At 45.4% G+C, this 27,856-nt stretch overlaps 1 protein-coding gene across 8 annotated transcripts in view; it reads left to right on the top strand.

The window, feature by feature from the left end:
* The window catches only part of SEPTIN6 (septin 6), a 450,192-nt gene that overhangs the window by 398,977 nt on the left and 23,359 nt on the right, over positions 1-27,856 (top strand). For 3 of the 8 annotated variants that reach the window (XM_069612704.1, XM_069612705.1, XM_069612706.1), the window contains exon 10: positions 24,264-24,308. The exons of 4 other annotated variants lie outside the window; for them this stretch is intronic. In XM_069612704.1, the coding sequence (XP_069468805.1) occupies positions 24,264-24,267 (4 nt within the window). In that variant the 3' untranslated portion in view covers positions 24,268-24,308. Of the gene's footprint in view, positions 1-23,943; positions 24,059-24,263; positions 24,309-27,856 lie in introns of all 8 variants that reach the window. One more of the 8 variants, XR_011274161.1, reaches the window with a different exon arrangement.

A 27,856-nucleotide genomic window follows, 5' to 3' on the forward strand; every position in this document is an offset into this window, starting at 1 on the left:
GAAGTTCCGCATGAACCAATCGATCGAACTACCCACGCTTTTCCAGAACCCCAGCAGCATGGCGGAAAGAAGCCTTCACACATTAGATGTGCGCAGCGCAGTCATGTTTTACATGGAAAGAACAAGACCACTGAGGAAAACACATTTTTCGTTTCAGTGGCAGCTGGCAGAGAAGGGGATCCTGTCTCTAAGTCAGCTATCTCGAGATGGATTGTGAAATGCATCACACTGTGCTGCGCACTCGCTAAGGGAGAACTGCCCTTCAAGCCTAGAGCACACTCTACTGGGGGCACTGGGGCTTCCATAGCATTCATTGCAAATGTTCCCCTTGAGTCCATTTGCAAAGCGGCAACCTGGAGTTCTGTACACACCTTACAGAACACTATTGCCTAGACACTAATTCTAGAGCTGATTCTCAGGTGGGACAAGCAGTATTAAGACATCTTTTCACTACTATTCCTTCTCACAACCCACCTACAACTCCGGGTACTGCTCGCTAGTCTATGCACCGCATGTGATTCTAAGCAGATTAACAAGCATCAGAAGACATGCATTACTCACCGTAATAGCATTTCTGATGATTGTATCTGCTTAGTTCACATGCGCCTACCCGACCTCCCCGCTAGGGCGGAAGGAACAGGCGTCTTACTACTTTCTATTTATGTACTCACTCACTATAGCCTTGGGCTCCCTCATGGCAGGAAAAATACAATCAGAGGGACCTCGGCGCGTGAGGGATTCTGGGTACACCCCTCGTCACGATAGTGTTTCAGACACGCCTATGCCGACGTCCTCTTTCGGTCCCCGAAAGACCAAATACAATACTCTATGGTTACCACTGGATGTTGGACCATATGCACAGCATGTGAATCTAAGCAGATCCAATCATCAGAAATGCTATTACGCCGAGTATTGCATGTCACATCTGGCATGAAGAGTCAGTGGGGAGTGCTTCTTGACCATGCTCTTTTCCTGTTGCTGCTGGCGGTGTCCAGTCAACTCGTCGAAAAAAAACTGGTCGACTGCAATTTGGTCGACGCAATTTGGTCGAAAACCATTTCGTCGAAAAAATTTTTTTATTTATATATTTATTTTTTGGGTTTTCGTTTAGTTAAAAAAGGGGTTTTTAGAGAAAAAAAGGGGGTTGGGGGGGGGGCCCCCCCAAAAAAAAAAAAAGGGTTAAAATAGAAAAAAAAAAATTTCGACGAAATGGTTTTCGACCAATTTGCTTCGACCATTTGTCTGGTCGACCAATTTTTTTCGACGAATTGACTGGCAACCGCTGCTGGCTTGGTCCTGGAATCTGTGGTCATATAGAAATGTGATTAGACAAGAATTCCACCACCTGCTAACCTTTTCCTGTTTCACTTGATTGATGACCCATGGCAGGTAAAATGGACTGAATGCCATGGCCCGCAGAGCATTCTGGTCACATATCCCCTAGTATTTGATTTTATTTATTTATATAGCGCACCTGGCCCAAGGGCATCCGGACGCATCACTTAACATACAAGAAATAGTACAGATTTACAGATAATATACAGAAGATGGAATTGTTACAAGTAAGATACAATTACACAATTATATGGACATCAAAATTACATATGTACAACAAATGTAATCATATGGTCTGAGCATAAGGGTGGTTAGCGTAAAGTCTGACTCAAGGGGTGGTCTTGGGCAGATAGCCAGGCTTTGGTCTGCTTTTTGAACGCTAGGAAGGAGGGTTCTGCTCTGAGAGGGTTGGGTGGTGAGTTCCAAAGTTTCGCCGCCAAGACTGGGAAACTGATCCCGCCTGATCTCTGAAGGTTGAAGTGGAGATATAGAGAGGCAGTTAGACTGGGCGCTTCTGAGGGGTCTGTTAGAGGTGTGTATAGTAAATCTATTGGCCAGGTAACTAGGTGCTTGGTTGGCGAGGCATTTATGAGTTGGTGCAATAGTTTTTAGAGATACTGTTTGTGTTACTGACAGCCAACAGAGACTCTGTCTGGTATCAGAAATGTGTTGATTCCTAGGGATGTTTAATGCAGCTCTGATAGCATTGTTTTGAATAATCTGTAACTTGTTGAGGTTGCATTGGCTAGTAACAAGATAGGGGGCATTACAATAGTCAATTTTAGACATTACCAGAGTCCTGGCTAATGTGGTACAGTTAGCTGGTGATGAGAAAGGGCGGCAGGCTGTAATAAGCTTGCAGGTATACGCTGCGGCTGAAGATACTGCATTGGTTTGCCTAGAGAGGGAGAGGGAGAGGGTGGAATCGATATAAATGCCTAGGGTTTTAGTGTCCTTAGTAACATTAATGATGTTGCCATCAATGACGAAGTATTTAAATGCGGGGTCAAGTTGAGTATTTGATGGGTGCCTAAAATGAGAAGCTCTGTCTTTTCATCATTTAGGTACAGTGCATGTTGCGCCATCCATGCTTGGATGACTTGGTAGATGGAGTTAACAGCAAGTGTGTCAGCTGTATGATCACCAGTAATGGGTATGAGTATCTGGGTGTCATCCGCATAGTTGGTATAGGTGACACCCAGATAATCCAGGATATCGAAAAGTGGCTTTGTAAACACATAGAGTGTAGGGAAATTCTCGATCCTTGAGGTACCCCACATGTGACGGGTGAGGGTTCAGCGGCTGCTGACGGGGAGAAGACACTCATAGACCTGTTGTCTAGGAATGATCTGATCCAGGCTGTAGCTTTGTCAGAGAAGTGGGCAGTTAGTTTGAGGTGTCGGCAAAGGATTTGGTGATTTACTAGGTCGAAGGCCACAGATATGAAGTAGGAGTAAGAGGGCGTTTACCCTTATCTTTAATGTCCTCAATCTGCGTTTTAAGATCAGTCAGGGCAGTTTTGGTTCTATCACATGGACGGAACCCTGATTGTCTAAGTCCCAAGAGTTTGTTGGTTTCCAAATCTTGGATCTGCAGATAGGCAGCTCGATCAAGAATTTTTAGCAAGAATGGCACTCTGGTGATGGGCCTGTAGTTAGTTTGTATGTTTGCATCCAATTAAGGTTTATTTTAAGAAGCGGGATGACCCAGGCGTCCTTCAGGTTATCAGGGACGATCCCAGTGCTGAAAGAAGAGTTTATAAATGCGGTAATGAAGAGCGCTAGATTATGGGAAGCCTCCTTGATAATAGGGGCAGGGCATAAGTCACCTTGGCAATTATAAGGTTGAAGATTGTTGATGATATTCTCTACTTTGGTGATAGTGAGGGGCTAGAAGCTAAATGGTTTCTGGGAGTAGAGGTTGGTATTAGCTCTGGTCTGATGAGATTTGTCATGTGGGTCGATCTGCAAACTAGTTTTTTTATTGTTAATTTTGGTTTGGAGAGTAGCTATTTTTCCAATGAGCGTCTTTTCAATATTGGCACACCAGGAGCTATCTTTAGTACAGAGGTCGGGAGGGGAAACCGGGGATGCTAGTTCTTTTAGTATTTTGAATAACTCTTTGGCATTTGATTTAGCTTGTTGTTCGATGCGCTTGTTGTGTCTTTTTTTGCCTGAAGTATAGCCTCTTTGTAGTTCAGCGTGGCTAAAGCTAAGCTTGCTTTGTTCATTTCGTTAGGATTACTTTTCCAGCATGCTTCAAGGTTCCGTTTTTGTTTGCGTAGGACTCTCAGCTGAGGTGTAAACCAAGAGTTCAGATGAGCCCGTGGTTTAGGTTTTCTCAATTTAATGGGTGCGATGTGGTCTAGAGCTTTTAGTAAAGTCTGATTAAATATGTCTACCAAAACAGTTGGGTCAGTGCTCACAGAGGCATGTTCATTGAGAGCTGAAGGGATTAGCGGGAGTAGCTTTTTCACAGGTTATGTCTCTCCTGTTTCTAGTAGAGATAGCAGGTGCAATGTCGGGTGTGGTACGGATAATTTTGGTAGGCATGCTAAAGTTGATTAAGTGGTGGTCTGTCCAGGCACAGGGTTGATTTAGAATCAACATTGTTTTCGCAGTTAAGGCCGGATAGCCAGTCAAGGATTCTGCCCTTGGAGTGTGTTGGCTCATCGATATGTTGCGTAAAGCCTAGGTTGGAGAGTAGGTTATTAATATCGTGGGCTGAGGCATCATTGGGATCTCGAAGACCCACATTAAAATCGCCTAGCACAATGATTTGAGATTTAGTTTTGGTATTTACGGCCAGAATGTGAGAGGTCTTCGGCAAATGTAGGGATAGAACCAGGGGGCCTGTAGATAAGATGGAGTGTGATGGTCTGACTAGATGCTAAAGCTAGTTTGACTAAGTATTTCCGCTGACGTGATTTGTTGTGCAGTGGGGATATGGAGATTAATGGAATTTTTTATGAATTAAGGCAATGCCACCTCCTTTGGTCTGACTGGTATTGCGATCACTTCTAACGATGGTGTAACCTATAGGGATAGCTAGAGATGGGAGAAGTCAAGAAGCAGAATGAAGCCAAGTTTCTGTAATGGCAATGAAGTCAAGATCATGTGTAAGGATAAGGTCGGCCATGTCAAGAGTGTGCAGTGGACCTGGCATTGATCAGAGCTCCCTTGATCGGGGTCATATAGTGCACATGCAGACTCAATAGCGCACCTTTAAAGTGCATCATGGTACTCTTCTCTGTTAGACATGTGCAACTAAGCAGTGTGCAAGTCCCAACAGTGTTTCAACTGCGGCTGTGAAGATTTGAATGCCGGATGTCGGGACACCTCCCTGTTGGGGAGAATTCTCATTTATGTGTGAATTCCCATCAACCTTCGAGACCCTCAGCTCTTTTGCTGGACTTTAGGACTTTTTCATTTTAACCTGGAGTGAGTGAGACCTTTTTCCCCCGCTCCCGTGTTTTTACCTGATATGTATTGTGTTTTCACTGTTTTTGGAGTCTGACAAACTCCTTAGGCATCTACCTTTTGTATGGTGACACACAGCACCGTCAGTGCAGTGTCACCGAGAAATCCTTTTAAGTTTCTCATAAGGTTTAAATACCTTTTTCCTTGTGTGAACTAAAGTTCCCAAGATTAGTAAAGTAAAATTGACTTTACTTACCTTTCTCTTTGTAGGTCCAGCACACACCATCTAATGTGGAGTGCTGGGGGATTACTTAGTAGCCCCTTATCCTACATTCTCATGTAACATTTTTATGTTACCCTCACTACTTTAAATGGCTAGTGGCAGTGTTTTAATTTTTCCTACCATTGTGCTTTTCTACCGCAGGCTGCACCCTCAGCTGCAGTACAGCAGCAACCATTTTGTCAAAATGACCCAGTCTTCTTTTTTTGCCATTTTCTCTTTGTGATGTGTTTCTTGGGTTTTACTCTGTGCGTTGAGGCAGATTTAAGTGCTTTGTTTGTCTTGCCTTTGGCGGGCTTCAGACCTGAAGCCTGCCTCTGGTTCCAGTGTGACTGGAAGGGCAAGATGTGATGGAGGTTCCCAAAACTCCCCTGTCCTTTGTCTCTAGGAATGCCTGAATGCAACCAGTCCTGATTGGCTGGCTGGCTATCCTTTCAGGACAGCCACCCTGCTGTGACTGTCAGCCTAGGCTGTGCATGAATAGGAGAAACCTGCTTAAAAGGTGAGGGTTTTGGGACTAGAGGAAGAATCGACCCCTGGGAGAAATACCTGACAAACCGTGAACGAAGCTTGCTGCATCCTCCTGGACCTTTGAATTCTCTGAAGCCCTGCTGCTGTGCTGAAACTCTTTTCACTTTGACAGAGAAGCTCCGGAAGGAGCGACTTCTTCCCTTGGGTTAGTGGTACCAACTAACCCCAAGACTAACTCCACTGGACCATCTTCCCTGACTGGCTGTACTTCTTTGCTGCTGCAAGAACTGAGTGCCAGGGGTCGAGTAATCCGTAGTCGAGTGCAACATCTGAAATCCGGCTGGATGCTCCAGGAGTCTCCGAAGGACTCTCCTGAAGCAGGACAACCAGAGCTAGAGTCCCCTCAGCAGAGTGCAGGACCCAAGGAGTGAAGGAAGCCCAATCAGTATCCAAGATCCAAGACGGTGCTGTCTGCTGAGCACTGAAACCGTGAAGTGCCGCTGAACCGAAAAGAACCGGTAGCTGCTGATGACCTCCCAAGTACCGCCTCAGGAGCCCTCCAGGCATCCTCCCTCTTGTCCCCACGACTGAGGCTCAGGAACACTGGGTCTGCACCGCTGTCGCAAGACAGAATCCAGCTGGACAACTTTTCTTCAAACCAGAGGTACTGTTTAGACTTGGGGTACTTACCTCGTTGTCTTTTAGCTGTGCTTTTCTCAGTTGGGAATTGCAGTGGCTTACATTTAGAGTTGATTCCAACTCGCATTTCCCAGGCTTAACAGCTTGTGAAACCTACAAGTGATTTTCTACAAACTCTCTAACTTTGCACAAGACTGTTTCTAATCTAAGAAGTGCCTCGGCTCCATAGACTGTTTTCCAATTAACTTTGCCTGTCCTGGCTCCCTGAAGACTCTTCTAGTCCATTGACTTTGATATTGTTTGTCCCAGATAGGTGGCGTTAGGCAAGAATTGATGTAGTAACCCTGTGGGATACTACACCAGTGTAAGTGATTTCAATCCGGCACACACCTAAGTCAATGCCTAGCGTGTAATGCACAACTGAAATCCTTATTTATTTGTGTCTAAAAGTTCTTTTATTCTGAATGATGTACCATTCATATCACGCCCCTCTCCTGGACGCCCCCTCCACCCCTCACACTGAAACCATAATCAGGCTGTTTTTCAAAGTTAAAATATTTATTTTTGTATTCAACATTTTTTCACAATATGTCTTAATAGGTACACAACAATCACCAATGGGGTGATGTAACACTAAATAATATCTTTAATACACAAGGAATAATAGTGAGCAAAACAATTCAGCACAGAAATACTTTTGTGTGTGTTCAGATCAAATAGCAGTGTGGTTACTATTCCCCTCTGCGCCACCCCTCAACCCCCGCCCCCCCAACAGGCAATGTAAAGAGATGAGATGAGAGAGAAGGTATTCAAGAATTACAGAATTCAAACAAAATATCAATCCCAATTTCCCCCCAGCAACACAAGAGAAAAACAGAATTGATTGGCAAGCGGTCAGAATGGTTTTAAAGTTATCTTGAGAATGGATTGGGTAAAAACACTAAAGATGGTTTAAATAGCTGAAATTGTTTAAATTCTTATGAGAGCTGCTTTGGATAGTTGCACACAAACACTAGCAATGACTTGATATTAAGAAACAATGTGTAATCTTAAAATTAAGGTTGGAAGCAATCAAAAGCTGTTTTACATGTGTCAGAATTTCCCTAAAATGAAATTTGCGGCAAACTTTTCAGTGCACGATAATCGCGATTACGGGAGAACTATGTGGATTTGGAATGCTTTAGATGTGAATTAAGGCTGTGGATGTTGGCTACAAGCAGAAGTTGAAATTTTGTTTCTAGCACAAAAACTGAGGAAGTTATGGACGTTTTGGTGGAGGTCGTTTTTACGAGATAGGCGCAAGAATGGAAAACAAGAATGCACTTTTAAAAGACAAATGGGATTTCTTACACTAGATTATGACTATAGAAAAAGAGGAATGCCACACATGAATATCCACAGTTCCTGGCCAGGGAGACCTTCACGTGGTGGATACTCAATTTCTTTCTGGGATTCACTTTAGTTACTCACAACACTAATGACTTATGATTTGAGAATAAAAATAAGAGAAACTCAGCGCAAGAAAAGTTCTGCCAATTCAAAAATACTCCTAACAATATCAGTTTCTGAAGACAAGAGAGGATGGGTTTAAGATGGGGATTAACTATGGACAGTACATATGCTAGTGACACAGTTCCATCTATAGATACTCACTAGATATGTTTTTAAACGGAACCGTCAGGATTCTGGTCCATCAAGGTTTGTGGTCAGGGAAGGGAATCTGGTTCTGGGATCAACTGGGCACATCGGATTCGGTCTGCAATCAGCAAGGCACTCTGGTCACCGCACGACTGGACTGAACTGGATCTGCAATGCACTCGGGTCACAGCACAGCGCAGGATTGGATTGAACCCTCCTTCTTGGTTCTGAAGATAATTATTTTTAGCAGGCAAGCAGTACAGTGCAGCCAGGCTGTTTATGATGCTCCCCTTAAGTGGTGGGATTCTGGTTCTGGAATTTAAGGCCTAGCTGAAAATGGTTCAGCTATGCAATGGGCCTTTCTGCTTTGCCAAGTTTCTGGAGTCTTGAGCAAGTAAGATGGATAATTCTGCAGCAGGGTGCTCCACCAGCATTCGGATAGTGGGTGAATTTGTCTGTCTTTCTGAGTGCTGAGCTGTCTCTATTTATGCTTATGATAAAGTGGGTGTGTGTGCTGGTTTATCCTAAGCTCACCCATTTGACAGGGATTGGTCAAGGTCTCCTCTCTGCCTTGATAGGAGGAGAGAAACAGGGTGTCACCTTTATGGTGTGGGTTTATGAGGCTTGGAGTGCACCCCTAGCCTCTTGAACAAAAAATCTACTTTTGGTACAATATATATTTACACAGGTGCAACCTCTATAACAATAACATAAGATTACATATTTTGTGTAGCAGATACTCCTCCAAGCCCCGTCGCTGTGGGATCTTGTCTGCTTTTCACAGAACTTTGCCCTTTTCATCCGGAACACAATGTCCAATTTAGGAGCAAATTCCTACAAATGGCGCGTTGAACATGGGCATACTTGTATAAAGTTTCATACTTCTATCGGAAATACATTTTGTGTAATATCACATTTTCCGCCGATTCTTCCCAGAACATGCCACAGAGTTCTGGTGCCTTTTCACCTGTGCATCCAGAAATTACATTAACAATGCTGTTATTTCTATATTTTGCACAATTTTACATAGCAAGTTAGCAGTCTTTTTAAAATGCCTCTTGTCCTTGTTAAGCAACAAATGGTTGTTTAGCTCCACCCCTTTGATCTCTCCCTGGGACCCAGGAGCATCTCCTCCCTGTTTCTCCTGGGCAGAAGCCATTTACAACCAGTCACGCCTCGCATTTTCTTTAGTTGGAAGATGTCCATTGTCTTCTTCCCCACTGCACACCAAATTCTTCCCCCACCCTATAATCATCACTTAGGTGTGATTTCCTGCTGGAGAGGACTGGAGGGAGAGCCCTTTCCTTTGTGAGGAAAGTTGTTATTCCACTTTGGATGGCTTTTAGCCAGGCTTACATTTAAATGTTAATTCTGTTGCATTTTTCCTTAGCTTAAAACAAACTTGTGATTCAAACTAGCAGCTAGAACACTTATTCCAGATTTTAAACCATGGCTCAAACAATTACAACATAGGTTACTCTCAGTAGCAGGCCACTTTGATTGCAACCATTTGATTTCAGTTTATATATGTTTTAAAGTTTATCAGGCAGGCTTCTGACAGCTGTCATTCAGGCGGCCGAGGGTACTGCGTCCAGATTTTGACAGATTCCACAGGCAGGCAACTTTTGCTGTGGATGTTTCTTTGATACTTTCAGCTTTTCAGGACATTGTAAGTTCACAATGATTTCTTGAACTAAGTGAATTGTAGCACCCAGCAAGAATTTTGGATGTTTAAGGGTGTACCGACATTCTGTAGTTTCAGCAACAAAGAAAAAAATTTAAAGCAACATTTTGGATTTCTTTTAGCAAAGCACCGCTTTTCCTTCTGTGCTCCATCTTCACATGTGGTGGAGCCCAGTGACATATTTCAGGAATTAGATCTCTGTTCCACCACTGACAACCTGTATGGTAGATTGGGCAGCCATCTTTTTGTGCTTTGCAGTGCGCGATTTTCAGAGGTTTTGGCGCGCACACGGTTTTTGCGGCAATTTTGATGTTTCTGGCACCATCAGAACACAGTGATGCTGCATGGCAGAGCAAAAGTGGGTCAAGACATCCCACACCAGTCATGTCCTCTTGGTATTTGGTAACCCACCTATTGGTATAGGTCTGTACTACACAAGTTGGTAGAGTGACTGAGCAGCCAGACTTATCCCGGGAGGGGTAAATGTGAGCTGTAGCATCAGAATCCACACATACAAGTATCCAAATAACACTTATACTGCAGGTTTTCTAGTAAAATATTTAAAACTTACCATTAAATAATTAAGCATTCTTTAAAAAGGGCATTTGGCAACTATAAAAATACACTTCAAAATACTTTCTCAGAATCAAGGCAAAGCAAGTAGACTACACCCTGAGGTGACTTCACTAACTGGGATAGTATTGGGATTTATATATCACTTTTGTACTTTGTAAGATTCTGAGGGTGTCAAAAAGGAAATGTTAATGGAAGAAAAAAGGTTAACTGGCTCTCTGAGCATGTGAGTATTTTTGTTAATCCACCCCCCGCCCCCCCTAATGAAGTCTAGATACAACCTTTCCCAGCAATACTAGTAAAAGACCAATGTACCACTTATGAGGGACCGTTAGAATCAGTCAGTGGGTTAGAAGAGTCTGCGGGGAGCCAGGACAGTCAAAGTCAACTTGAAACAAAGTCTATGGAGCTGAGGCACTTCGTAGATAGCACAAAGGTCTTGCACAAAGTTAGTGTTGTAGAAAATCACTGTTGGCCCACATGCTGTACACTTGTAAAAGGTTAGAACTAGAATTAACTCTAGAAATGCATTTACTGAAAATGTCAACGGAGACAAGCACGCTACAGACATAGAGGCAAGTACCCCTTAGTCAGAACAGTGCCTTAGGTTACAATAGGATGCAGTTGGTTTCTGTGCTGGTTGCAGTGTGGCAGATCCTGTGTTCCTGCATTGTGGGGACAAGGAGGACATCTAGAGGACTCCTGCACAGCAGCTTGGAGGTCGGCAGTAGCTACAGGCTCTTTTCAATTCAGCGGCACTTCGCCATTTCTGCTACCGGCAAATAGCACCTCCGCAGATCATGGACACTGGATGGGCTTCCTTCACTCCTTGAGTCCAACACTCTGGTGAAGTGACTCTAGCTTGGGTCGTCCTACTTCGGGACGGTCCTCAGGATCTTCCTGGAGCTTCGGTCTGGCTTAAAGACGGTGCACTCGACTACAGATTTTTCAACCCCTGGCACTTGGTTCGAGCAGCAGCAAAGAAGTACACCCAATTGGGGAAGGTCTTCCAGTCAAGTTCGTCTCGCACAGTCTCACATAATGTGACGCATCAATTCTTACCCAACTCTCCTGATAGATGTTTGATTGAGGTAGAGCCCCTTCATATCAATTAAGAAGTCATCATTTTCCATAAATTATCTGGTTTCTCTTAATAAATATGGGGTGGACCGCAGGTAGATCGATTTGCAAACCCAGTCTCGAGCAGGAAATGCGCAAGGTTCACATCCTGAAGGGACCTGGGCCAACATTCTCTGAAGGGTGCTCTGATTTGGGGGAATGTTGGTATGTTCATTCACTTCCATCTCCTCCAAGAGTGTTGAAGAACTTTTTAGTATGAGTTTGCTTTGGTCAGGCACTTTTTTTATACTGGATGAAATTCGGGAGCATGGTTCCCTTTTGGCTCTTGAGGAGAGTGGATCTGCTGAGTTAACTCTGCCACCAATATACCACCTCTGGCTTTAATTTTTGCCTTTGGAAATAAACTGTGTTCCTCCACACAATTAATTGCCTATTATCAAATATCTGGCATCTAAATTGACTTGTGTAGGACCTATTTGTTGGCTGTGAGGCCATACCACAACTGATTTAGAAGGTGTTGCAGATTAACCCTGGTGTAAAATGGTGCTAGCGTCTCACTGAACCATACAAAGTCCTTCACAAATGTAATGTGGAGGTAGGAACTCGCCAATCCTTTCGAAGAAATATACTTGGATTTCCATGTGACCCAGTAGGTTTATCTTACCATTTTCTTTTCAAATTGATTGCTTGATGGAGAGAATTGTCCACAAACACTGAAATGTGACCTTCTCAAAACTAAAAACCGTGGCCTCCCTAGAAAAATGTTCATCACCTGCTGAGGCCTAAATTCTCGCAAACCAGCTACAAAACAATGGCAGTATATAAGGTTGTCTCTGGCATTTTGGAATAATGCTGAGTCCCTGGCATGGCCATGGTCGGGGACATTGCAGAGGCATGTTCTTTTGGATACTATTTGCAAGGGAGGGACATGGGTGACCCCATTAGCCTCTGTAAACAATTTCTTCTGGATTCCAGGGAAGATTCCCAGTTTGGCCAAACCATTCTTTAAAACATTTGGTATTAGATATGAGGCTAGTCAACCGCTTTTTTGTTAATGGCTCAAATAGCTGCCACAAATATGGCAGAAATGTGATGGGATGCGGGAGTGAAACCTTTTTTCAAGAGTGGCTGGTGAATGCTTAGCCTCTAGTGTCTCTATATGACCGGTCCACCTTTACAACTAAAAAGTAGCTCTCTGTTGGGTCCAAGCCTAGACTCAAACTGTTGTCCAAAATAGAACAGAGACTGGAGGCGTGGAGACAGGAATGGGCAGACTTCTACAAGCATCCAGTCTTTTCAGGAAATTAACCATACTCTATTTCAGTGGTTGGTAATTCAGTCACTTGAATCAGCCTATTGCATCCTCCACCGTGAAGGGATCTGTTGTCTAGAAGTGTTTTTGTCTCTGTCCAACATCCAAGTACATTTACAACTAACCCAATTGGCAAAAATGGTATCCTGCAGTTTATAAAAGTTACCAAAGCTTGCAACTATTTTCCATTCTGGAACATATGCCATGTTTTTTCTGTCCCATCGCCTCCTTGCTCTGTCTAAATTAAATGTTTAAATGATCCTATTTTTTAATGCACTGATTGTTACAAGGACTAATGAGACCTATTTTATGCCGCATCCTTAGAGGGATTTTAAAAGGGTAGACTCATAAAACCTCTCAAGGTGACCATACCTGCCACTCACCTTTCTGACTCGGTTTGTTGCGTCACCAGAACCGCCAAAACTTCACAGTTGGATCAGATTCCACCCACTTAGCCACACCATCTTTTTGGATGAAAGTCTTGTCCAACCTAGGAGCCCTCTGTACAATACATTAAGGGGCATTGTAATCTTTGACACTTCATTTAAGAGGGTCCTTGTTAATGGTTTTGAAGCATCTCCTTTTTTTGGTCTTTTGTAAACCATGAGGATTATACACCATTTGCCATGATGAATCCTGATACATCACAGTTTATTTGATTAGTTTGATCTTTGGCAGCATGTTGGGTTAGATTTTTATTTCGAAGGGATTGTGTCCTCCGACGTATTCCTCATCTTAGATATCTCCTTCCAGCTCTGCTGGCCTCGGAAAATTTTTCTCTAGAGGGCGCTGCGCGTCGACGTCCTCCGAGTCGATGTCCCTCGACAGCCGCCGTATCGACGTTGACGTCATCCTGCCTATAAAGGCCGCGCGCAGCGTCCGTTGCTCAGTTCCGTTTTTCCGCGCTTACTCAGTGCCTCGGAATACCGTTGCTCAGTTCTTGTCTGGAGAAAGGTAAGACTTTTAAAGCTTCTTCTTCGTCGACGAAGTCGAGACACTCGTCTCCTCGTCACCATTCGCGCTCCAGGTCTCGGAGTGGGTCCCATCACTCCTCGAGATCGAAGCTCTCGAAGAGGAGACGTCGAAGATCCCCTTCTCCGTCTTCCTCTTCCTCTGTTTCGCCAAAAAGAATCCCTTGCCCCACGAAACATAGTTCCCGGGCTGAATGGGAGGAATTCCGCAAAAATATGATAGTCTTCGAGAAAGCGGCCTCGACCCCCTCGAAGACTGCCGAGAGCGATGCTCTGGTCGAAAGACCCGAAGGTCAAAAACGCCGCAAGTCGCAGTACCCAGCGAAGGAAACCTCTCGAGCGCGTCTCGAACCCTCGAGTAGGACTATGACCTCCAAACCCTCCTCGAAGGTTCCGTCGACGCCGAGGTCGGTGTCTTCGACGCCGTTGTCGAAGGGATCTTCGACACACGGGTCTGTCGACTCGACGCCAGCTTCGACACCGGCGTCGACGCCAAGAAAAGTCACGGTCACGACACACCCAGTGACTATCCCCAGGTCCTCGATGACGATGGCTTCGAGATTGTCGAGTAGAATCCCAATTCTGTCGGTCATGGAGGCCTCCGCCTTTGTTTACGACGCCACGCTCGAAGCCTTCGACGTCGACGACATTGACGTTTTCGAGGCCGATAATGACAAGTTCGGCACCCTCTGCCTTGGAAATGGGATTTACTCCCTTTATGAGTTCAGAACAATTGAGAACTATGTCCTCAATTTTGGAAGAGGGTGAATTGTCTGAACAGGAAAACACATTTGAGTTGCAGGGACCTGTAACCCCAATTAGAGAGGAATTTTCCTCTGAAGAACGCAGGTTAAAGGATCTTCATGATTGCTTACATGAGGCAAGTGGGTTAGACACTTCCCCTGAGGTGGAGTTTGCTAGGCCAGACCCGGGGGAGCATGCTGAAACCCCCTATAGAGCCTTATTGGCCAGGATCACAGAGTTTATGGGGTGGTCTGCACCTTCACAATCTTTCCAACAAGATGACCTCACGGATATTCTTGATAAAGGCCCACAGGAGGATCCTGTGGTGCCTTTCCATAAAGCTCTTCAGAGGAAGATTATGACAAACTGGGAAACCCCAGATGTCTTCCCGGCAGTAAATAAAAGACTTTCTACAAAATACAGGGTATCCTCTACAGACCCGGAGTTTTTGTCAAAACACCCATCCCCAGAAAGTCTGGTGGTACAGGCAGCATCTTCTACCAATGTCAAGACGGCTTATCCTACCGTCCCACAGGACAGGGACGATAAAAAATATGATGCTATGGCAAAGAAAGTTTTTTCGGCATGTAGCATGGTGTTAAAATCTGTGAATGCTACTTGCACCCTTGCTAGATACAGCCATACACTTTGGGAGTGTGCTTCTACAGCGGCTGACTGCATCCCGGAGGGAGAAGAAAGGGAGGCGTTCCTGAATATCATACAGGACGGTAAAGACGCTATGTGCGAATCCCTCCAGACGGGCATTGATTCGGCTGACAGTATCAGCAGAGCAATGGCGGCAAGTACAACAACCAGGAGATTTGCTTGGTTGAGAAAGTCTGGTTTTGCCCCAGATGTGCAAGCCAGGCTCTTGAACATGCCATTCGATGGCTCTTCTTTGTTTGGGAAAAAGGCGGATGACAGTTTAGAAAAACTGCAAACTTCAAAAGCAGCAGCAAAATCCCTAGGCGCTGCAATCCGTCAGACACCTTTTCGTCCCACAGGAACCTCTGCGAGAGGCAAGTCCTTTCGCTTCTACTCCGCATTCGGAAGAGGTAGAGGACGACCGGCTCAAAGGGGACAAAGAAGAACTACCCGAGGTGGACGGGGTAGATATTCAAAGGCCGCAGCAACAGCAGGTGCCTCTTTACCATCGGCATCTGCATCAGCCGCCCCAAAACCACTCTGAGGACTTCCCTCACAGGACACCTGTAGGAGGCAGGTTGACTCAACATCTGGCGGAATGGCAGGCTATCACGTCAGATGCTTGGGCATTGGAAACAGTTGCCCAAGGTTACTGCCTGCCTCTCCTACGCATACCTCAGTCATCCACCGGGGATCAGCTCTCAGAAAGCTCCAGATCCGCTCCTCTTGCAGGAAATTTTGGACCTGCTAGAGAAAGGTGCCATAGAACCGGTACCTGTAGCGGAGAGGAACAAGGGCTGGTACTCCCTTTACTTTCTCATTCCAAAGAAAGACGGAGGACTGAGACCCATCTTGGACTTGCGAGAATTGAACAAATTCCTCAGAAAAGACAAATTCAAGATGGTCACTCTTTCTCAGATCCTCCAGGCCCTTCAGTTCCAGGACTGGTTGGTATCTCTGGACCTTCAGGACGCTTATTTCCATGTGCCTATCCATCTCAAACACAGGAAATACCTGAGGTTCGCAATTGGCAACTCTCACTATCAATTTTGAGTGCTGCCATTTGGGCTGACCTCCGCCCCGAGGGTCTTCACCAAGTTAATGTCGGTAGTGGCGGCAAGTCTAAGGAGGGAAGGGATTCATGTCTACCCCTACCTGGACGATTGGTTGATCAGGGCTGTCTCTTCGGAACAAGCTCAGATCCAACTAAATCACGTGTGCCACTCCCTTCAGACTGGGTTTCTCCCTCAATTTAAAGAAGTCACAAATGATACCATCGCAGAGACTCCAGTTCATAGGAGTGATCCTGGACACTTCCCTGGGAAAAGCCTCGCCACCAGAGGTGAGGGCTCAAGATATTCTACAGATGGTGACCAAGTTTCAAAATGCCCAACGTCTCCCAGCCTTCGACTTTTTGAAGTTGCTAGGCCTCATGGCATCCTGCATTTTCCTAGTGCCAGAGGCTCGCCTGAGAATGAGATCCCTCCAGTGGGCACTGAGGACTCAGTGGTCACAATTCTCAGGGAGAATGACAGATCTTCTTCAGGTTCCCGACAGGGTGGCTCGAGACCTTCAGTGGTGGGCCTGTCAGGAGAACATTCTGAAAGGAGAACATTTTTGGCAACCCTGGCCGGAGATAACAGTAGTCACGGATGCCTCACTCACGGGGTGGTGAGCCCACGCCAAAGACTTGACCATCAGCGGTCGTTGGTCTCCATCGGAGTCCAGACTACATATCAACCTGTTAGAGCTGAGAGCCATCAGACTTGCGCTGAAGGCGTTTCTGCCAGCTGTACAAGGGAAAAACGTCCTGATAATGACGGACAACACAGTGGCCATGCATTACCTCAACAGAAGAGGAGGCGTAGGATCACTACCCCTATGCAGAGAGGCGATGCAGCTCTGGTTTTGGGCAATCCAAGAAGGAATCTCTCTATCGGCAGTTCACCTAGCCAGAGAGAAGAACTTGACAGCGGACGCTCTGAGCAGGCAGAGCACAGTCTCCCACGAGTGGGAACTAGCTCAGGAAGTCCTTCAAGAGATCTTCGCCCTTTGGGGAACCCCTCAGGTGGATCTGTTCGCCACCAGCGTCAACAGGAAATGCGATCTGTTCTGCTCAAGGGAATTTCCCCCGAGAGGAGCTCTGGGAGACGCGTTCATAGTGGACTGGGAGTTTCCGCTTCTGTACGCGTTCCCACCGGTCCCTGTCTTTCCTCAAATGATCAGGAGGTTGAGAAGATTCCGGAGAACCATGATCCTAATTGCCCCGGATTGGGCCAGGAGAACGTGGTACCCGGACCTTCTAGACTTGTCCATCTGCCCTCCAATTCGACTTCCACTCAGAGAGAACCTACTCTCACAGAAGGGAGGTCAGGTTCTCCATCCAGACATCAAAACCCTCAACCTTCATGCTTGGCTTCTGAAAGGTTGAGGTACAAGGATTGGGACCTCCCTGATGATGTTATGGAGGTGTTGCTTTCGGCAAGGAGGCCAGCAACAAAGTCTTTATACTGCTGCCGTTGGAACAGATTTTGCAGCTGGTGTAGAGAACAGAATATCGACCCTTTTTCATGTGGTACACCAATGGTTTTGTCCTTCCTTCTATATTTGGCGAATTCAGGCCTTCAAGTTGGCACCATTAAGGGCTATCTCGCAGCGCTATCCATCTTTTTAAGCGCACTGCGGAAGAACCATCCTATTTCAAATTACCCTTGGTAATTCAGTTTCTAAAGGGGTTAACCAATGTTTATCCCCCAAGACCATTCCAAGTTCCCCTATGGGATTTAAACTTAGTACTAACTTTCCTGATGGGCACACCTTTCGAACCACTCCATTCTTGTTCGTTAAGATTCCTTACCCTTAAAAGTGTTTTATTAATAGCACTTACATCTGCTAGAAGGGTGAGCGAATTACAAGCTCTTTCTTGTAAACCCCCTCACACAATATTTCACAAAGACAAAGTTGTCCTGCAAGTGAAGCCTAATTTCCTCCCAAAGGTGGTTTCTGAATTCCATATCACTCAGAAGATTACCCTACCATCTTTCTATCCTCCTCCTCACCCGGGGAAAGAGGAAGAGAGGTTACACAGGCTAGACCCTAGAAAGCTTTAAGTTTTTACATCAGTAGACTAGCCAGGATAAGACAGGCAGACCAGCTGTTTGTTGGTTACGCAGGTCACAAGCTGGGGTTACCAATAACTAAGCAGACCATTTCCAGATGGATCATTCTAGCCATTCTGGAATGTTATAAACTGGCAGGGAAAGAGCCCCCTCAAAACCTTAGGGCTCATTCGACCAGAGGTATTGCAGCTTCATCGGCCCTCCAAAAGAGGCGTGCCGGTTAAAGACATCTGTGCGGCCGCTACATGGTCGTCTGTCCATACCTTTACACGTTTTTACAATTTGGATTCCTCCTCCAGTCAAGAGACTAGGTTTGGAAGGGCTGTACTGCATTCTATTCATCAATAGAAGACAGCGTGAAGTCAGTACTCCCTCCTCCAATAATAGAATACTGCTATGGGAGCCTATCTAAGATGAGGAATACGTCGGAGGACACAATCCCTTCGAAGAACAAGTTACTTCTTACCTTGTAATGTTCTTTCGACGGGATGTTCCTCCGACGTATTCCTCATCGACCCTCCCATCCATCCCCGCAGTTCTACTTCCCGTGTTGTTGCAGTTTGCGCTCCTTCAGGGTGATTAGTCTAGTCCAGAAAGTATTATTGTGGGCTACAAAACGGAACTGAGCAACGGACACTGCGCGCAGCCTTTATAGGCAGGATGACGTCGACGTCGATACGGCGGCTGTCGAGGGACATCGACTCGGAGGACATCGACGCGCAGCGCCCTCTAGAGAAAAATTTTCCGAGGCCAGCAGAGCTGGAAGGAGATATCTAAGATGAGGAATACGTCGGAGGAACATCCCGTCGAAAGAACGTTACAAGGTAAGAAGTAACTTGTTCTTCTATGCTAAATCTCCCTCTAGTGTGAGACACCCAGCACCTTTTGTTGGACTTGTGGATTCTTTTTCCATGTTCCTAAAAAAGTGGAAACCTTTTTCCCCACTCACCCTTTATGTACTCTTTTTATGGGTGTCATTTTGCCGACTCTCCAAAGGCTATTTTTGAATCCATGCCTTCATATATAATTTTGTCCATCTACATTTTATTATTGCAGCACTTTCTGTGCAGTATTGCTGGGTTGCCCCTTGGGCTTCCCGTTTTAGTTTCTCTTGACTTACCTTGCAGAACTACTGTTCTCAAGGGTAGACGGGGATGTGTATCCCCTTTCCATTTTATGTGAAACCAGCACACCCCACCTAATGTGGAGTGCTCGGGAGATGCATGGTATCCCCTTTCTCACAGCTCCTGTAACATTTCTGTTACAGTGACAACCTATCATAGCTGGTGGCAGTGGACATGCTTAGTTGTGTGTTATTAGATACAGGCTGTCAAACCATCCGTGATAATGCACAGAAGGGTCACTGTTCTGCTAGAATTGTGGCGTCTTTTTTCACCATTGTTAGTGTTCGCTTGTTCTTTCGTGGGTGGGGGAGGTCATAGTTTAAGTTTTGTCTCGGGCGGGAACACTTTGTGTAGCCCACCGAGGCTCCAGCATGTATGTGAAGGCAGGAAGTGAGGGAGAAGTCAAACTCCACTCACCTTTGCCTTCTCGTGTGCCTGGGCGAAACCAGTTCCCACTGTGGGGCTGCCTGTCCTGGTTGGACAGCCACATGGCCCTTTCTCGAAACTGCAGGGAGAGTTTGCAGAAATTGTGTGCGGGTTCCTGTAGATCTGGTCTGGATTTCGAAGCTGAAGACAAGTTGACCACTGGACCAGAAGATCCGATGAAGAAGAGACTGCTGTAGCTACTTCCAGCGACCAGAGCTGCCTGATGTGCAACCACTGCCCGTGTTGACTCCTCCTTTGAAGCGACATAGGGGTCGCCAAAGTGACGACTCTGGCCCAGAGACTGTTGGGACCCATCAGTGTTGAAACGACCTGCATTTCAAGCCATCCCACAAGCTGTGACCTTCCTGCGCTGCAAACCGCCAATATCCTTGGATCTCAAGCCTGTGTGCTGTGCATCGCTTCCCGAAGTCAGATTCTCGCTGAAACTTTGGGCTCCTGCTGAACCTCCAGAGACACGATTCCACTCCTTGAAGTCCCCTCACCAGAGTGCAGGACCGAAAAAGCGAGGCATATCTGACCAGCAACAACTGTCAATCTGGTACCTTGAAAAGGGTGCCAAATCCACAGAGCCACGAGAAATGCTGAAGAATCCTTGGTTCGGTGCCTTTTCTGTCAGTTGCTGCTGCAAGTTCCCATCCAGTGTCCCTTCTTTTATCACCACGACTAAGAATCCAGAGAATGGGTCCTGTGCTTCTGCATCATGAAGGTGTTCGTTCTTCACTGCTAAATGTGACTAAGAGTAGTACTCCTGCGTAGCTTAGTGGGTGATTCATGTGTTTGGGAGTTCGCCCATACCGTTCCCGCAGGCCTAACCCTGGGACGCATCTACGGAGCCTACTGCGAAGTCCCTGAACACTTTTCACTAACTCTAAAGTCTGTACTTTTTCGTTGAGATATCCTCAAATTCTGACTTTCCTGCATCTGAGTCCTATCCCAACCTGCCTACCGTTTGCCCCTGGGCCACCAGTTTCCCCTCTTCTTCCTCTGAGATCACTCCTGTCTTAGAATAGGGGAGGACTTTTTTAAATATAAGGCATTTGACTAGAAAATATAAAAAGTGTTGCAAAGTACTTACTTGTCAAGGTGTTGGTGTGTAACTTTGATTCCTGAAACCGAATAGTTACAAAGTGTTACTAAGTTCTTATTTATGTAATGAAGCAAAGGTGATCATCCCAAAGACCCTGGACGGGGCTCCCGTTTTCTGTGGCCAGGGAAAGGCAGACTCTGATTCCAACCCTGGGGGTGGTGTTCTGCGGGAGGATCACATGGGAGGGGACTTGGGTCAGGAGAATTGGGAGAACCCTCTAGCCACCTTCCTTAACGATCCCACAGTCTTAATGGCATATTATAAAATTGAAGCCTTTGATATAAAAAAGGAACCAAAAGGTTGGTGACTTCAGGTACCATAATGCTCTAGGCACTGGGACAAGGAAGAGGGACTCAGAGGCACAGAACTGTAGTGTGCAGTATAGTGGTTCTAATGGCCCACACCTGAGCAGAACCTTTTGAATATTTAAAGTCCAAGTGCTTCAGGTGCAAACCATTAGAAATAGTAGGAGGAGTAGCCAGCAGCTGTAGAAGCAGCAGGGGCAGAGAAATTAAGACGCCGGGACTACTGCTGTGTGGTGCCATAAGAGTCGGAGACCTGAAGTGCAGTGGTTGCGCAGCAGGAAGCTGTGTTTTGACAGGCTTTCCCGTGGGGAGAGATACTCACCTTATCCTGTTCCCTGCTCCATTGGCTGTCGAGCACCGGAGTGTGTGAGCAGAAAGGCAGACTCCCTTTTCCGAAAAGCGTTGACCGCAAGAATGGAACCTGAAGGACCCGATAGAAGAGGTGGCAGCAGCAGCGGGTTGAACGGACACGTAGGCAGAGACTGGTGAGTTGCACTTCGTTAGGTGACCCCAGGGCGCTCTGAAGTAGACTGCTGGCTGCTCGCAGGTATTTTGAATACCGAACTAATGAAAGAAGGCAACCTTTGCGTGTTAATAATGAGAGAAAGCGAGAAGGGAAAGTTTGCAACTATCATTGCCTAAGTAAAGAGGAGGCAATATTTGAGCAGTACAACAACCAGCGTTGCCAAAGAAGGGCTACTACAAATAAAAAGGGAAACAATTTTTCTAAAAGAGAAACTGGAATAAGAGACATTACAAGCAGTTAACTTGTGTGATCGTAGAAAACCAAAAACAGCGGGAGAGAAGACCTCCTTGTAGAGATTATCAAGGGGAAGAGGAACATAACCTGCATTGCATGTGGCAAACAAATCAGTAGAACAAACAGCATCAATGTGTATTGTACCCTTACGAAAGAAATTGTAAATCTCAATGTTGTTGAAATTCAAGACTTTACTAAAGTTAGAAACAAGCATCACCACAAAGTACTTGTAGTAGTGGTAGAAGTTTTATCCTGGCAGGCGAGTATACCAGGAAAGGGATTATTAGTGGTAGTCCTAACAAGGTTAGTGTACCAGGAACAAGACATTGAAGTACTGCATTGTGGTTGTAGTGAAAAGAAAGTGGCACGGCCACAATTGTGTTATGATTTGAACTGTGGTAAAACAATCCTGACAACTTTGTTTATAAAGAAGAAAAGATTTATGGAAAACTGACTAGAAGTATGAAGACAGTCTTTTTGGTTTGTTGAGCAGGAACTTGTGGAAACTTTGAACAATCGTATTTGAAGAGTGATAAATCTTGTTTAACCTGTCCAAGTGAGTCTTCTGGAGTGAAGAGAACTTTGTATTGCATTTGGAGTAGTTTGGTTGTTGAAAAGAACTTTCTTGGTTGGACCTTTGGTTTGGAAAATCCTGCATTAATCGAGGAGACTGGAGATCTGACCCAGATTACAAGGATAAATGTTTACAAAGTTTGTTTGCATGCAACTATTATACTGTTAAATTTGATTGGCCCTATATCTATATGATTGTGTTGTATGTATAAGTGTGAGGGACAGTGTTTTCCTTTCATCTTTGACAGGTAGGGAAATCGTTGTTGGATTAGGGAAAGTGGGGCATTTTCCTCACCCTTATTTGATAAAACGGCTCCTCGAATTTCAGACTCCTCACACTTACCTTTTGAGTTGCTTATTGCCCCTTTGAAAAGTATAAGAAGTTATTTACTTAACTCTGAAGTGTGTTCCACTCTTCTAGAAAGTAACTTGAGTTGCTATTTCTTTATAATTCCTACCAATACAGTTTACTCGCCTTGAATAGCGTATTGCCATTCTAAATGTGCAACATTGCGTTCTTACTTATCCATGAGTTGCTTACTGCCCCTCTGAAAAGTAATTGATAAGTTATTGCTTACTTTAGAATTGTGTTCCACTATTCTGAAAAGTATTACTGGTGGAACTATCATTCCTGAGAGAAGTTGTTACATACGTTTTATGGGTTTTGTATAACTATAGTATTCCTGAAGCTGAATCACTAACCTAGTTTATTACCAGTAGTGCCTGCTTACCTTGAATTATAGTCATTCTAAAAGTCTACTAATGTGGTTTTACTCCCCTGAATAGCACACTGTCATTCTAACCGTGCATCACTACTTGCATTGAACTGCATACTGTTTCTAAATAAGATTTATACTTTGGTGTGCATACCATAAGTATAGTGTTGGTTTTTATAGTTGTGTTTATGAATGATAATAGTACTTGCATTTCTAAAGAATTCTTTGCCTGTGTGTGTATATATAAAATAAACCATACATCAGTGTTTCTTTGGACCATATGTATGCTACAAGTTCTTTGTACCCATCTATAGCCTTCTCTCCCTCCTAAAATGAGCCTGGCTGCTTTGTCAATGGTACCATTAATATCAGGTGGTACAGCTCTTTACTAAGAGTTGGAGTTGCTGTATTGCCCAAGGTATAGTTTTATAAAGCACCTTGGGTGGACCTTAGAAAAACTGTCCTAACACAGCATATCGACTATTTAATTTTCATCAATACCACCCTATTCCCCCATCTAAATGGGGACTAGTCCAGCCTGATGGCCAGAACAGAAATCCTCTTAAATCTTTCATGTATTGAATATCTGTAGACTGACTAGACTCTTCCCAATCACAAAGCCCAATTCTAGAAGCTCTAGAAGCACTGAACGTGTGCTTGTTCTTAATAACCAGCAGCAGAGCAAATGCAGGCTTTCCAAGTGCTCTACTTGGCATTTCTTCTTTGTGCCTAGAGTAAGGCAAATGGGTTTAACGCTGGTATTCCGGTCTGTGTGGCTAGTCTTTGTATAAGCCTGTGTGGTAAGCAACGAGTTTCTACCTTTGACCAGTCAAGTGCTATCATGTTTATGTATTCAGTGAATTTCCATCTATATACGTTCCGCTGAAACTGGTGTTCATTTCTTTTCAATGTGTTGTGTGGGGATCCCTTGCACTTAATGTGTGGAATATGGTAAGTTGACAGATGTTCAGCTCTGCAATGCACCCATTTTTTGAAGTACCAAAACTGTGTTTATTAATAGTCATACAATGGTGTCCCCCATCAATTGGTGGACCGTCAACTTTAGGGGAACTTGAAGCTGCTTGGTAACCATACCATTACAAGATGCCTACTACTGGAATAACCATTTGTGAATTGTGAGTTTTTACAGCTAAATCACTACTGTTCTTGTACTTAAACATTGCTAAAATATTTTGTATAAAGTGTAATGTGTTGTTTTGGACATGTGATGACACCCAATTGCCATTTCTTTCAGCAACATTTTGCATTATTTGACATTCAGTTGTGTTTCCTTGCTGTGACGTCTTCTTCATTAGCCTTTACTTGTATACTGTTTTACAGTTAACTCTGCTGTTTGCTGCATGGTGCATGAAATACATTGTCCTGGTAAGCTTTAACTAAAATGTTCCTTGGCAGTGGGATCAATTGCACACCGTGACATTGAAAAAACTGGTCTTATATTAAAGTGTTTTGAACTCCTTGATCTATTTGTTATGAAACCTGTTTCTACCTATATTTAGAATTAGGACTTTGTAATTTTCCATGTCCCACTTGAGCAAGTGATTTAAAAGATGGGTAATCAAACAGTACAATTGAGTCCTAAAACTACATGGCAAATGCACAGGTTTACACTAACGTACTAATGTAAGCTCATGCCAAAACAAATTAGATACATTTGATGTAATAAACGGCAATCTCTAATTCTTCAATAAACCCCTGATGCAATGGGCTTTATCACTTGGGATTGGCCAGTGCTCAGGCCTTCATGAGGTCAACAGCGCTGATAATGGGCAGTAAAGCCTCCCCCCGATCCCCTCTACTGGACAGTTTATGGCGATTAGAACTCTGGCACAGTCTACATCGTATCCCTGTTCCTGGGGAACTAATCAGGAATGATTCCAACCAGGAAGAAATCACTGGTGAAGCCCATGTTTGGGGAATATGGTGCCTCACACGCAGGGCTGGTGTGAGCGCAGCCCACAAACGCTGAGTGGAGAGATGGTGGAATGGGATGCAAGGGCAGCTCGCCAGGGAGTGGGCGGGGTTGACAGTGGCCAAAACTCGCTTTAATCAGCTTTTCCCATTTCAGACCGGTACTAACAACAAATACTTATCTCATTAAAGTTGAAATAATGTACCTGTAGCCATGAAGCACTGTATTCTCACAGAATTCTACATCTTTATCAAGGAAATGAAATGCCTTGGTGATAGGGTGACGAGATGTCTCATTATGGGGGCACCACTCTTCCTGTACTAGCTTTTCTTTTTCCAAATGATTGCCGGTGGGTGTTTTCGTTGAATTTATTACAGTTTTCAAAATGCATTAATTTGTAAAATGGAACCCTGGGGCTGGAACAGTGGGTCGTGATATTTAGAATCTTCTGGTCACCCTACCTGGGGGCCTGCTTAGCCTGACCTTAAACACTTGAATGCCTCTTCTATCTAAATCAAGTCTTCTAGGGAGAATTGTCCACAGCCCTCTGATGAAGGGTCTAACACAACCTATCCTAAGGGTACACAGGGTTCCAACCAAAAAGCTAAACTTAATATTTTTTTATTGGTATAGCTATCCAAGTAGTCAGGCTTCACACAGAGGAAGGAAGGCTGGTGGATACGTATAGTTGGGCCCAAATGGCCACCCAAGAGAATATACAACACTGAAAAACTGGAAAACCATATACTCTTTATTATAGCGGTACACCTAGTTCAAGTACATGGGTTGTAATACCCTGAAGCAATATATGTATAAAAACAGTGATGGGGGACTCCTAAGACGGCCGCTGGGGAGGAAAAACTATAATAGTGTGCGCACTGCTCCTCCGTGGTCCATCCACGAAGCTTTAACAGAGAAGACCCAAGTCGGAGAAATGCTGGCGGGTAAACGGATTGTTGATCACACCTATTCTCCGGCATGTTACAATGGGTTATCAGCATCATTGAAATCCCCAAGACAGAGAAACTGTGCTGCGGGCAAGCAGAGTGGGACCCGCTGGAGCGGTGATCCCCAACGAGGGTGCCCACAAGAGGAGTGAGCTTTACCCGTTCTCGCTGGGATCCGACTGCGTAGCAGGGTGGTGGGCTCCGAGGGGAGCCAGCAGGCCCTGGCAGCACACACCAGCACCCTCGTCGCCAGCACCAGAGAGGGCTGGGAAAAGGGAAAGTCTGCCTGCATCAATGGCAACGGACCGAGGAGATGGACGCACCCCACAGGGTGCTCCAGCATCTGCAACTGACCAGAGGAACAGCACAAAGGACTGACAGTTTCCCCATGTGAGAGCGCTGGGGCGAGGGACAGGCATTTGCTGGTGCTGGTAAAGGGGAACCGAGTCTTTATACAAGGTAGAACAGCAATCTCCAGGCTTACATAGTTAGCAGCAGTGAGAGGGTGCCGCAAAGCCCATACAAGAGGGGTGGCTGCAACATAGGGGCAAACCAGGCTCCTCAAAGCTCGAGTGTGCGGTGCCCCTGGGGTGGAGAGGTAACTGGAGGCGGTTGCCGCTACTACTGGCAGACCACAACTGGGGAGAACATTGCAGGAACTACTGCATGGTACAAGAGTCAACTGCAAAGGCCGGCGGCATGGCCCTGCGCCTCCCACACAGCCAGGAGCCCGCCCTGCCCAGCAATAAGCCCAAGGAGGGGTCGGCTAACATAAAAACACCAGACAACAGGAGGGAAGCTTACAATGGTGCTGGGAACAGGAGAACAGAAGGAACGGTCAAACCATTTTAGGGGAGGCGCAGGAAATACAGACCGAACCGGAGAGCTCCCCAGACATGGCGATGAGCAGGGAAGAGATACTACAAGGCGTCTCCTTCATTAGCCTTTACTTGTATACTGTTTTACAGTTAACTCTGCTGTTTGCTACAAGGTGCATGAAATACATTGTCCTGGTAAGCTTAAACTAAAATGTTCCTTGGCAGTGGGATCAATTGCACACCGTGAAAATTGACGGAGTCCCTGCAAGCTCAATTCATTGACATGGTACACAATTTAGAAATGCACTGCGAGGACCTGGAGAATCGTTCCCGGAGGTCAAATATTCAAATTAAGAACATTCCGGAAAACATTGAGGGTAAGGACCTGAATGAGTCGGTGCAAAACATCTTTAGGGAAATCCTGGGAGGAGGCAGCCTGGACGAGTCGATCCCAATGGACCGAATACATAGGGTGGGCCCCAAGAGGATCGAACCAGCTGCCAGAGCGAGAGATTTGTTGGCAGCACTGACGAATTACAACCAGAACAAGCAAATACTGTACGCGGCGCGAACGGCTGGAGCAATTAGGATGAACGGGCACTTAAAATTAAGTATAAATGGACATTCCCATTCGGCCTCCTGTTAACCTGGGAGGGTAGACAACACTGAGTTATGACCTGCGAGGTGGGGATGTCCATACTACAATTGGAAGAACTGAGAGCCGGGCCCCACCAGAGAAGAAACCCAGGGAATAGAGCATAGTACTTGGAAAAGACCACAGAGAACTGACCAGACGAGAATTCCTCTGAAAATTTCAGAAAGACTGAATGGAAACCAGGGAAATTAGGTAAACTAGGGAAGGAAACACCGCCTCGGCTGGGAAAAAGCAACAGATACACGCACTATAGGCCTGATGAACCACGGCGTGCAAATCCACAAAGATGACAGAGGGTCAATATACATACCAACTTGGCCCGGACTGCAACAAAGTTGGGCATGCGCAGGGGGATGTCAGAGGTTGTCCTTGGGCTTTTAGTAGGGGTTAGTTGTTCCCCACAAGTTCTCTGGGTCCAACAGGCTAGTCGATTCTGGGTAAATGGTTCCCCCGGACTCATTAGGAACTTTTGGCTCGCACCACAGGTTGAATTAGAGAGGGGGGTATGGGGAGAAAGGGGGTTGATGGGGGGGGGGGGGGGGGTGCACTTTCTGGGGGGCAGAGAGAACCAGATCCACAGG

Source organism: Ambystoma mexicanum, chromosome 5p, assembly GCF_040938575.1.
Source record: "Ambystoma mexicanum isolate Mex_15411 chromosome 5p, UKY_AmexF1_1, whole genome shotgun sequence".
Classification (NCBI taxonomy): domain Eukaryota; kingdom Metazoa; phylum Chordata; class Amphibia; order Caudata; family Ambystomatidae; genus Ambystoma; species Ambystoma mexicanum.